The sequence below is a fragment of the Lepus europaeus genome, chromosome 5 (assembly GCF_033115175.1).
Source record: "Lepus europaeus isolate LE1 chromosome 5, mLepTim1.pri, whole genome shotgun sequence".
Taxonomy (NCBI): domain Eukaryota; kingdom Metazoa; phylum Chordata; class Mammalia; order Lagomorpha; family Leporidae; genus Lepus; species Lepus europaeus.
This window is the reverse complement of record NC_084831.1, coordinates 121,044,580-121,056,862: the sequence shown is the minus strand read 5'-3', so window position 1 is coordinate 121,056,862 and position 12,283 is coordinate 121,044,580. Positions and strand designations below refer to the sequence as shown.

Here is a 12,283-nt window from a genome sequence, read left to right as displayed (position 1 = left end):
TGGTCTGGCCCAGCTAATGGATGGAAGATACCTCTCTTCCTGTCTCTTCCTTTTTCCCGCTCTCCCTTTCTCCCTTTGTAACTCTGTCTTCCAGATAAATAAAAATAAATCTTAAAAAACAAAATGTGAGGTACAAGACAGCAGTAGCATATTCATTGGTATCTTAAACATTTTGTATATAGAATACATTTATGACATGTTTAATATCTTTTCTGAAAAGAACTTAAGAAATGACCATAGTGGTTGGTTTTGATTTTTGTTTTTACTTGAGAAAGCATGAAAATCTTTGGTGATGAACATCTGATGATGATGAGCAGTCTATGGAAATACCTCAGCAAGTTTATCCAAAGTTAGGCCTCATAGAATCATATTTATAAAGACTATCTTAAAGGATTCCATGTTTGTTTGGAATGAGACTAAACCTTGTGTTAAATTTTTTTTTATTGAAGTTTTCTCATGAAATTTTGAGCTGAATTGACATTTTCTTTTTGGTTGATTTTTATGTGATATGAAACATTCACAAATAGAAATTTTTCTTGAAAGATTGAGAAGAAGATAAAATATTTCACCTAAAGGTTAATGTTTTCCATGTTTATTTAGGCTACTACCCTAAAGTTTTATGAAGATTACAATTATTATCTAAGTGCAGTTTTAATTATTCTGTATGATATGATTACTTATTTTTGTCAGAATTTATTTGCTTAAACATAAATGATTTTTATACTAATCTTGATAATGTACACAATTTTACATTTTGTTCACCCATTTGCAGTGTGCCATCCAGTGGTTGTTTGTATGATCACAAGAGTTGTTACAGCCCTTATCTCATTCAACTTTAGATCATTTTCATCATTCATGAAAGAAAGTCATAACCATTAATGTTCATTTCCAGGTCCTCACCCACCTCCCCAGCCCCAGGCAATCACTTAGGTACTTTCTGTCTATATATTTTCCTATTCTGATCTTTTCCTCCTCTCCTCTTTTACTGTAATTATATATTCTTTGAACGTTATCTTCCCATCGTCTTAACCGCCCAGCCTTTGGTAACCACCATTCTATTCTGTCCATCTGTGAAATCCACTTTTTAAAATTCCACAGATGAGCTGGGTCATATGGTGTTTGTCTTTTTGTATCTGGCTTATATCATCCAACATGATGTTTTCCAGGTTCATACATATTGTCATAAACAATAGGATTTCATCTTTTGTTATGGCTGAATAGCTTCCATTGTCTGTATAAACTATATTTTCTTTATCCATGTGTTGATTCCTTGCCTTTGAATTTATAAATAGTGCTGCAGTTAGCTTGAGAGTACAGATACCTATTGAACATACTGATTTGGTTTTCTTTGGATATTCGGGGTGATTGCTAGATGATATGGTATTTCTATTTTTATTTTTTAAAAGACTTTGTATATTTTTATATTGGAAGGCAGAGCCAGAGAGAGGTTGATTGGTTTTCCATTAATTGGTTTACTTCTCAAATGTGTGAAAAAACAGGGCTAGGTGAGTCTGAAGCCAGAAGCAAGCAGCTCCATCTAGGTTTCCCACTCGGGTAGCAGAGAGTCAGAATCCCTGAGTCATCTGCTGCCTTCCAGCGGGAAGCTTGGTCAGAAGCTGAGGCAAGACATCAGCCCAGGCACCCTGTGTGGTATATGAGTGTACATAATGCTTTCCATAATGGCTATACTAATTTACATTGCCACCACCAATAAGGTTCCCTTTTCTCCAATCCTCACCAGTAATTGTTATTTTTGTCTTCTGGTAATAGCCATCCTCATGGGAGTGAGGTGGTGTCTCATTGTGGTTTTGATTTGTACTTTTCTGATAATTAATAATATTGAACATTTTTTCATATACTTGCTAGCCATTTGTCTTTTTTTTTTTTTTTTTTTAAGATTATTTATTTTCAAAATGAGAGTTACAGAGAGAGAGGAAGAGACAGAGGGAGTGAGAGATCTTCCATCCCAGGGTTCACTCCCCAGGTGGCTGCAACAGCTAGCACTGGGCCAGGCCGAAGCCAAGAGCGTCATCCAGGTTTCCCATGTGGATGGCAAGGATCCAGATACTTGGGCCATCTTCTGCTGCTTTCTCAGGTACATTAGCAGGGAGCGGGATTGGAAGTGGAGTAGCCGGGACACTAACCCGCCCCCATATGGGATGCTGGCATCATAGATGGTAGCTTTGCCTGCTATGCCATAACACTGGCACCTGTCTTTTTTTGAGATACATCTATTCATGTATTTTGCCCATTTTAAAATAGGGCTAATTTGAATTCTTGCTGTTGAACTAATTTCCTTATGTATTTTGTGTATTAACCGTTTGTTGAAAAATTATTTTCCATTCTATAGTTTGTCACTTTACTCTGTCAGTTGTTTCCTTTACTGTGCAGTTACTTTTTGAGTTTAATGTAATCCTATTTTTTTCTGTATACTTTTGTTGCCTCTACTTTTGAGGTCATATCCAAAAAGTCATTGCTCAGACCAATGTAATACAGTCTTTCTTCTGTATTTTCTTCCAGTAGTTTTATAGTTTCAGGACTTACAGTTAAGTATTTCAACCATTTGGAGTGATTTTTGTATATGGTAAGACTTAAAGGTGTATTTTCTTTTGTTTGTATGTTGATATCCAATTTCCTAGTGCTGTTTATTGGAGAGACTGTCCTTTCCCTACAATGTGTTCTTGGCACGTTTATTGAAAATCATTTAGCTGTAAATGTGTGCATTTTGAGCTCTGTCTTCTTTAGTTTTGTTTCTTTTTTATAAAGATTTATTTATTTGAAAATCAGAGTTAGAAGAAGAAAGAGAAATATTTCCCATTCACTAGGAATCCACTGGTTCACTCCCCAGATGGCAGCAATGGCCAGGGCTGGACCAGGCCAAAGCCAGAAGCTTCATCCAGATCTCCCACATGGGTGGCAAGAACCCAAACACTTGGGCCATATTCCCAAGCAATTAGCAGTGAGCTAGATCAGAAGTAGAGCAACTGGAACAATAACAGATGCCCATATAGGATGCTAGCATTGCAGGCAGCACTTTACCTGCTGTGCCACAGTGCTGACCCCTATTTCTAGGTTCTCTATTCTATCTCATTATTGATCATAGCAGAAATAAATGAAGAATCCCGGAACTTGATCTGGGTTTATCACATAGGTGGCAGGGATGAATGTGTCATCACCATTGCCTCCAGGGGCTGTATTAGCAGGAAGGTAGAATTGGGAGCTGAACCAGAACTCAAGAGCCAGACACTCTAATATGGGATACAGAGATCCCAAGCAATATCTTAACTGCATGTCTGCTCTTGAAAGTGAATATTTAAATAATAACTGTAAAGCTCAGTGATATGCCTTAGTAATATTATTTTATTATTATTTTTTTGACAGGCAGAGTTAGTGAGAGAGAGAGACAGAGAGAAAGGTCTTCCTTTTTCCGTTGGTTCACCCCCCAAATGGCTGCTACGGCCGGTGCGCTGTGGCCAGCGCGCCGCTCCAGTCCGAAGCCAGGTGCTTATCAGGTGCTTATCCTGGTCTCCCATGAGGTGCAGGGCCCAAGCACTTGGGCCATCCTCCACTGCCTTTCCTGGACACAGCAGAGAGCTGGACTGGAAGAGGAGCAACCGGGACAGCATCTGGCGCCCCAACTGGGACTAGAACCTGGGGTACCGGCGCTACAGGTGCCTAGTGAGCTGTGGCACTGGCCAGTAATATTATTGACACTGCTAAACTGATTATAATTGGTAGTAATTATTCTGAAGTTAACTATGCACAATTTTTGTGATATCAAAAATCTATTAGTTTAAGTATAAATTCTGAATACTGCATATTTGAAAGGAACTATTTTGTAACAGTAATTGTTTTGCACTTTCTTGTTTTTATAGCTTCTCCTTTAATTAGAGTCTGTAAATATATTTATAGAGATCTCATTTGTCATTTTCTTTACTTTCTTATGATTCTTCATAATTATTCATAATAAAGGCAAAAATGGAAATTCCTATTTTGGGGTATATAATTCTCTTTTTAAAAATTTTGTTTTCATTTTATTTGGAAGACAGAGGGACAGGCAATAAGATAGACAATAAGATCATACATCCCCTGATTTACTCACCAGATGCCCACAGCAACCAGAACTGGGCCAAGCCAAAGCTGGGAGCCCAGAGTTCCACCTGAGTCTCCCACATGGACCCAAGTACTTGAACTGTCATCTGTTGCCTCCCAGGGTGTGCATTAGCAGGAAGCTCAATGAGAAACAGGAGCCAGAACTGGAACCAGATATGAGATGTATGTGTCCCAGGTGACAGCACTCTGCCGAACACCCATCCTCAGCTATTAAAATTTTTTATGTCAGTTATCTGCTCAAATCTTTGCTCATATATATGTTTAAATATTGATATTTCTAATTTTTTTGTTGTTGTATTTGAGAAGCAGAGAGAGAGAGCTCCCATTCACTGGCCAAATTCCCCAATACACTCAGTGGCTGGAGCCGTTCCTGGACTGGGCTGAAGCTGGGAGCCAAGAACTCAGTCCAGGACTCCCATGTAAGTGGCAGCACCCAGTTAATAGAGCCATCAGCGCTACTCTCATGGTCTTTATTAGCAGGAAGTCCGCAGTAGGAGTCAGAAGCCAGAGCTGGGAATCAAACCCAGGGACTATGATGTGGGATGTGGGCGTCTTACTGTTGTAAATTATTACATGGAACTATAATATGTGATATAGTATTCATAAATGCTGCTGTAAACTTTTTTATTTTAAAGAAAGTAGTCAACAAACCTTTACAAGAATTCGATGAGGTGATTGATTATTAGAGAAATAAATGAAAAAATCAGTAGTTGTCATACTCACATATGTAAGAGAACTTCAAAAAGTGCATGGAAAATGAAATTAACAAATAAGTTTATTTTAAACATATTTGAAATCCATGTATACTTGAAGAAATAATCTGAAGATCAAAGAAACATAAAGGACCTGTTTTGTGGTATAGTAGGTAAAACTGCTCCCTGAAATGTCAGCATCCCATATAGGCACTGGTTTGTGTCCCAGCTGCTCCAGTTCTGATCCAGCTCCCTGCTAATGGCCTAGGAAAAGAAGCAGCAGATGGTTCAAGTGTTTGGGACCCTGTCAGCCACATGGGAGACCTGAATAAAGCTCCTGGCTCCTGACTTCGGCCTGGCCCAGCCCTAGCTATTGCGGCCATCTAGGGAGTAAGCCAGCTAATGGGAGATCTCTTTCTGTCTCTTGCCCTGTCTCTGTAATTCTGCATTTCAAATAAAAAAAGTATTGAAATGAAATAATCTGGGCATAAATTAATTATAAGGACTTAGGAATAGACATATAGCCTGCCAGTTAAGATACCTGTGTTCCCTATCTGAGTGCCTGGGTTTGATACCCAGCTCTGCCTCCTGACTCTGGCAGACCCTTGTATATGAAGAAAGTTTGTAAGCACTACTTAGACTTGACCAAATTGAAAAGTGTACTACAGGGGCCAGCACTGTGGTGCAGTGGGTTAACGCCCCGGCCTGTAGCACCCACATCCCATATGGGCGCTGGTTCAATACACGGCTGCTCCACTTCCAATCCTGCTCTCTGCTATGGCCTGGGAAAGCAGAAGATGGCCCAAGTCCTTAGGCCCCTGCACCTGCGTGGGAGACCCAGCAGAAGCAGCTGGCTCCTGGCTTCGATCATCTCAGCTCTGGCTGTTGCAGTCATTTGGCTCTACCTCCCTGTGTAACTCTTTTAAATAATTTTAAAAATGTACTATATATATATTTTTTTAAGATTTCATTTTATTTATTTGACAGGTAGAGTTACAGACAGTGAGAGGGAAAGACAGAGAAAGGTCTTCCATCCACTGGTTCACTCCCTAAATGGTGGCAACGACAGGAGTTGTGCCAATCTGAAGCCAGGAACCAGGAGCTTTTTCTGGGTATTCCATGGGGGTGCAGGGGCCCAAGGACATGGGCCATCTTCTGTTGCCTTCCCAGGCCATCAGCAGAGAGCTAGACTGGAAAAGGAGCAGCCGAGACTAGAACCAGCACCCATTATGGGATGCCAGCACTGTAGATGGAGGATTAACCTCTTTTGCCACAGCACAGCTGTTCTTCCCGATCCATCTCTCTGCTGATGGCCTGGGAAGGCAGTAGAAGATGGCCCAAGTCCTTGGGCCCCTGCATCCACATGGGTGACCCAGAAGAAGCTACTGGCTTCAGATCAGCCAAGCTCTGGCTGTTGTGGCCATTTGAAGAGTGAATAGCGGATGGAAGACGTCTATTTCTGTCTCTGTCTCTCCGTCTCCCTCTCCCTCTCCATATTCCTCTCCCTCTCCCTCTCTCTTTCTCTAACTCTGCCTCTCAAATAAAAATAAATAAATCTTTAAAAAAATTTATATCCTAAATATGATAATTCTTACAAAGTTTACCTGCATATTTTCTTTATTGCGATTAAACAAATGTAACACAACATTGCCATTTTAACCATGGTTTGAAGTATAGCATTTATTCAGTGAATTCCCCTCAGCAGCCCTGGCAGTCACCAGCTTCTGTCTATTAATTTGACTGCTATAATTACCTCCTGATAACAAGAATAATTCAGAAACTTAATTTAAATTAGATAGAATTAAAAGTTAAGTTTAGGAGCAGATGTTTTGTAGCCTTGTCATTAGAGACATTCATGTCCCATATCAGAGTGCTTAGATTTGATTCCCAGCTCTGTCTCCTGACTCCAGCTTACTGCTGGTGCAGACACTGGAGGTAGGTGGTGATGGCTCAAGTAGTTGGTCTTGCTGAATTCATTTATTAGTTCTAATATAAGTTTTTTTTCTTTTGGTAATTTCTCTGGATTTTTCTTTTTCTTTTAAGGTTTTATTTATTTACTTGAGAGGTAGAGCTACAGACAGAAAAAGGGAGAGACAGAAAGGTCTTCCATCCTCTGGTTCACTCACCAAATGGCTGCAACTCCCAGAGCTGGGCCAATCTGGAGACAGGAGCTTCCTCCAGGTCTCCCACGAGGGTGCAGGAGCCCAAGTACCACTTGGCCATCTTCCACTGCTTTCCCAGGCCATAAGCAGAGAGCTGGATCAGTAGAGGAGCAACCAGGACATGAACTGGTGCCAGCATGGGGAACTGGCACCCAAATGGGATGCCGGCACCACAGGTAGAGGCCCAGACTACTGTGTCACAGCACTGGCCCCCTGGGGTTCTCTTTATATAAGATGGTGTCATATGCACAGTGACATTTGACTTCCTCGTTTCCAGTGAGGATGACCCTCATTTCTTCTCTTTTATTTAAGATGTACTCATTTATTTAAAAAGCAAATGATAGAGAAAAGAGGGAGAGACAGAAAGAGATGTTACATATACTATTTCAGTCCCTAAATGGTCAGTCCCTAAATGGCTGCAATGGCTAGGGATGGGCCATGCTGAAATGAGAATCCAGAAACTTCATCCAGGTTTCCTACATGGGTAGTGGGGCTCAAAGCACCTAGGCCATTTTCCCGGGCACATTAGTGGGTAGCTGAATCAGAAGTGGAGTACCCAAGACTAAAAACTAGTGCTTATAGGGGATGTTGGCATCATAAGAAGTGGTTTAACCTGCTGTGCCACATTGCTGGCCCCAGAAATGATAGCAACTTTTTTTTTTTTTTTTTTTTTGACAGGCAGAGTGGACAGTGAGAGAGACAGAGAGAAAGGTCTTCCTTTACCGTTGGTTCACCCCCCATTGGCCGCCGCCACCAGTGCACTGCGGCCGGCACACCGCGCTGATCCAAAGGCAGGAGTCAGGTACTTCTCCTGGTCTCCCATGCGGGTGCAGGGCCCAAGCACTTGGGCCATCCTTCACTGCACTCCCGGGCCACAGCAGAGAGCTGGCCTGGAAGAGGGGCAACCGGGACTGAATCCGCTGCTCCGACCGGGACTAGAACCCAGTGTGCCGGCGCTGCAAGGTGGAGGATTAGTCTATTGAGCCACAGCGCCGGCCACAACTTTTTTTTAATGATAGCAACTTAACATTGATTATAAAGATAGCAAAAGAAGCAAAGAAAGGAAAAGATTTAAATATATTAACAAGGGGCCGTTTCTGTGGCTTAGTAAGTTAAGCTCTCCTGTGGCACCAGCACTCCATGTGGGCAACCAGTTCAAGTGACTGCTTCACTTTCCATTCAGCTCCCTGCTGATGGCCTGGGAAAGCAGTAGAAGATGGCCCAAGTGCATGGGCCCTCGCAACCACGTGGGAGACCCAGAAGAATCTCCTGGCTCCTGACTTCAGATTGGCTCAGCTTCGGCCATTGTGGCCATTTGGGGAGTGAACCAGTGGATGTCTCTCCTCTCTGTAACTATGCCTCTCAAGTAAATCAATCTTAAAATCTTAAAAAAGAGGCCGGCGCCGCGGCTCACTAGGCTAATCTTCCACCTAGCGGCGCCGGCACACCGGGTTCTAGTCCCGGTCGGGGCACCGATCCTGTCCCGGTTGCCCCTCTTCCAGGCCAGCTCTCTGCTGTGGCCAGGGAGTGCAGTGGAAGATGGCCCAAGTCCTTGGGCCCTGCACCCCATGGGAGACCAGGAGAAGCACCTGGCTCCTGCCATCGGATCAGCGCGGTGCGCCGGCGGCAGCACACTACCACGGCGGCCATTGGAGGGTGAACCAACGGCAAAAGGAAGACCTTTCTCTCTGTCTCTCTCTCACTGTCCACTCTGCCTGTCCAAAAAAAAAAAAAAAAAAAAAAAATCTTAAAAAAGAATAAAGATAAAATATATTAACTGAAAACCTCTATATTGGGACAGCATTGTGTAGCACAAAAAACTGTTGCCCACAATGCCAGCATCCCATTTGGGCACTGGTTTGTGTACCAGCTGCTCCACTTCTGATCCAGCTCCCTGCTGATGGCCTGGGAAGGCAGTGGACAATGGCCCAAGTATTTGGGCACTTGCTATCTATGTGGGAGAACTGGAAGAAACTCCTGGCTTTGGCTTGGCCCACTGCTGGCAGTTGTGGCCATCTAGAAAGTGAACCAGCAGGTGGAAGATCTCCGTCTCTCCATCTCTCTCTCTCTTGCTCTCTCTCTGACTTTCAAATAAATTAAAAAAAAAAAAAAATCTTAAAAAAAAACCAAACAAACCAAAAACTCTACTTGCACTGCATTCCTTTCACAATTTTAGCTTTTGATGTCCCACTTTATATCTTTTTATATTGTTCATCACAACATATTAGTGTAACTTTTATTATTTTTGTCTTGTTTTTAAATTAAATTTTTATCCTAAAGATATAAATTGTTTATGTACCATGTTCACAATATTAGATCATTATCTTACCAGTGCATTTTATACATTCTGATATTTTCTTCTCACTCAATAGTGTTTTTGTTTTTGTTTTTAAGATTTATTCATTTGAAAAGCAGAGTAAGAGACAGAGAGAGATTGTCCATCCACTAGTTTACTCCCCAAATGTCCGCAATGGCCAGGGATAAGAGGCCCAAGCCAGGAGCCTCATCCAGGTCTCTCACGTGGGTGCAGCAGCCCAAATATTTGGGCCATCCCCCACTGCTCTTCAGGCATATCAGCAGGGAGCTGAATTGGAGGTAAAGCAGCCAGGAGTAGAGCCAGGGGTGGAATTGGTGCCCATATGGAATTACAGGCTTGCTGTGCTACAACATGGGCCCCTGAAGGTGTCTTTTTAAGTTTGAAGACTTTCATTAGCATTTTCTTTCTCCTTCCTCCCTCCCTCTCTCCCTCCCTCCCTCTTTCTTTCCCATTCCCTTTCTTCTCCCCCGTTTTCTCCCTTCCTCCCTCCCATCCTTTCTTAATTTGAAAGGCAAAAGAGATAAAGGTCTTTTATCTGCTGGTTATTTTCCAGATGTCCACAACAACTAGTACTGGGTCCAGCAAAGTCAGGAGCTGGGAACTCAATCCAGGTCTTCCACATGGGTGGCAGGGACCCAGGTACTTTAGCCATCATTTGCTGCCTCCTGATAACACTAACAGGAAGCTGGGTTGGAAGCAGAGCTGGAACTCAACTCAGGCATCTTAAGTGTTGTCTTAACTGTAAGCCACCGCCTGCAGTGCCGGCATCCCATATGGGTGCTGATTCGAGACCTGGCTGCTCCACTTCCAATCCAGCTCTCTGCTATGGCCTGGGAAAGCAGTAGAAGATGGCCCAAGTGCTTGGACTCCTGCACCCGTGTGGTGGACCTGAAAGAAACTCCTGGCCTTGGATCAGGGTATCTCTAGCTGTTTCAGCCATCTAGGGAATGAACCAACAGATGGAAGACCCCTCCCTCCCTCTCTCTCTCTGCCTCTCTCTGTGTAACTCTGAGTTTCAAATAAATAAATCTTTAAAAAAACTATAACATTTCTTATAGGTAGGACAGGTTTGGTAGTGATAAAATCTGTCAGCATTTGTTTTCTGGAAATGTCTTTATCTCTGCTTCGTATTTATAGACTAGCTTTGCCAGGTCCAGTATTCTTGGCTGGAGGATTTGTTTGTTTTTTTCCTTTTAATAACCGTGAAAGTCTCATTCCACTTTCTCTCATGGCCTATAAAGTTTCTGTGGAGGCCTACAGTCAGGCAAGTTGGGACACCCTTATATATTGTTCATTTTCTCTTTAAAAATCTTGTATTTTTAATTTTGATGAACTTGATTATAATGTCTTAAGGTTGACTTTGATCAGTTAAATCTGACTGGTGACCTCTGACCTTTCTGTGCTTATCTAGGTATATCCTTGTCTATGTTTGGTATTTTTCTGCTGTTATTTCCATCAATGTGCATTCTATTCCTTTGACCTTCTCAAGTCCATATTGTACCCTAATAATTTTTTAAAGATTTATTTATTTATTTGAAACTCAGAGTTACACAGAGAGAGCAGGAGAGGCAGAGAGAGAGGTCTTCCATCTGCTGGTTCACTCTCCAATTGGCCGTAACAGCTGGAACTGCGTGGATCTGAAGCTAGGAGCCAGGAGCTTCTTCTAGGTCTCCAGTGCGGGTGCAGGGGCCCAAGCACATGGGCCATCTTCTACTACTTTCCCAGGCCAGAGCAGAGAGCTGGATCGGAAGTGGAGCAGCCAGGACTCAAACTGGCGGCCATATGGGATGCCGATACTGCAGGCAGCACCGACCCCTACCTTAATAATTTAAGTGTTCTTTTAATGCTTTCCCCAAATTCCTGTACCTCTTATTGTTCTTCTTCATTTTTCTTTTTTCTCCCAACTGTGTTTTCAAATAGTCTGTCTTCAGACTTACTAATTTTTTTCAGTTTGATCTGTTCTTTCATTTTAATTGTGCTTAGTGTATGTAAACTTAAAGATTTGTTTTATTTTTTCTAATTACTCTCTTTATTCTGTTAAGCATCTCTTTGTTTTTTTTGAAACTTTTCCCCTCCGTTTTCTTAAAATTGCTATTTTGAGTTCTTCACCCAAGAATTTGCAGATGCTAGTTGCTACCTAGTTATTTGTAGTCTCATTTTTTTGTTCAGTGAGGTCAAAGTTCTGGAAGTTCTCCATAATTGGTAAGGCATGACATTATCTGCATATTGAAGAATTAGGGTCTTTTTTCATTTTTTCCCCTTTTGTAGATATTTACTTTTTTTTTTTTTTAATTTTTTGACAGGCAGAGTGGACAGTGAGAGAGAGACAGAGAGAAAGGTCTTCCTTTGCCATTGGTTCACCCTCCAATGGCCGCCGCGGTTGGCGCGCTGCGGCCGGCGCACCGCGCTGATCCGATGGCAGGAGCCAGGTGCTTCTCCTGGTCTCCCATGGGGTGCAGGGCCCAAGCACTTGGGCCATCCTCCACTGCACTCCCTGGCCACAGCAGAGAGCTGGCCTGGAAGAGGGGCAACCGGGACAGAATCCGGTGCCCCGACCGGGACTAGAACCTGGTGTGCCGGCGCCGCAAGGTGGAGGATTAGCCTAGTGAGCCGCGGCGCCGGCTGTAGATATTTACTTTTTTAAAAATTAGTTCGAAATACAGAGTGACAGAGAAAGGGAGAGACACAGAGAAAGAGATCTTACATCTACTGGTTCACTCCCCAAATGGCTGCAACAGCCAGATCTGGGCCAGGTGAAGGCCAGGAGCCAGGAATGCTATCTGGGTCTTCATATAGGATACCAGGGCCCAAGTACTCAGGCCATTTTCTGCTGCCTTCCCAGAAGCATCAGCAGGGAGCTGGTTTGGAAGTAGAGCAGCTGGGACTCAGAACTGACGCAGTGATATGGGATCCTGTGTCACAGGTAGCTTAACACACTGTACCACAACACTGGCCTGTTTTCATTATTCTTAATCTGGCATAGTTTGCTCATGTACTTA

At 42.8% G+C, this 12,283-nt stretch overlaps 1 protein-coding gene across 7 annotated transcripts in view; it reads left to right on the top strand.

Moving 5' to 3' along the window:
- ASH1L (ASH1 like histone lysine methyltransferase) overlaps positions 1–12,283 on the top strand; it is a 236,081-nt gene that overhangs the window by 66,921 nt on the left and 156,877 nt on the right. For 6 of the 7 annotated variants that reach the window (XM_062192443.1, XM_062192444.1, XM_062192440.1 and 3 more), the window contains one exon: positions 1,898–2,095. The exons of the other annotated variant lie outside the window; for it this stretch is intronic. In XM_062192443.1, coding sequence (XP_062048427.1) covers positions 1,898–2,095 — 198 coding nt within the window. The remainder of the gene's footprint in view (positions 1–1,897; positions 2,096–12,283) is intronic. 7 annotated transcript variants of the gene reach the window in all.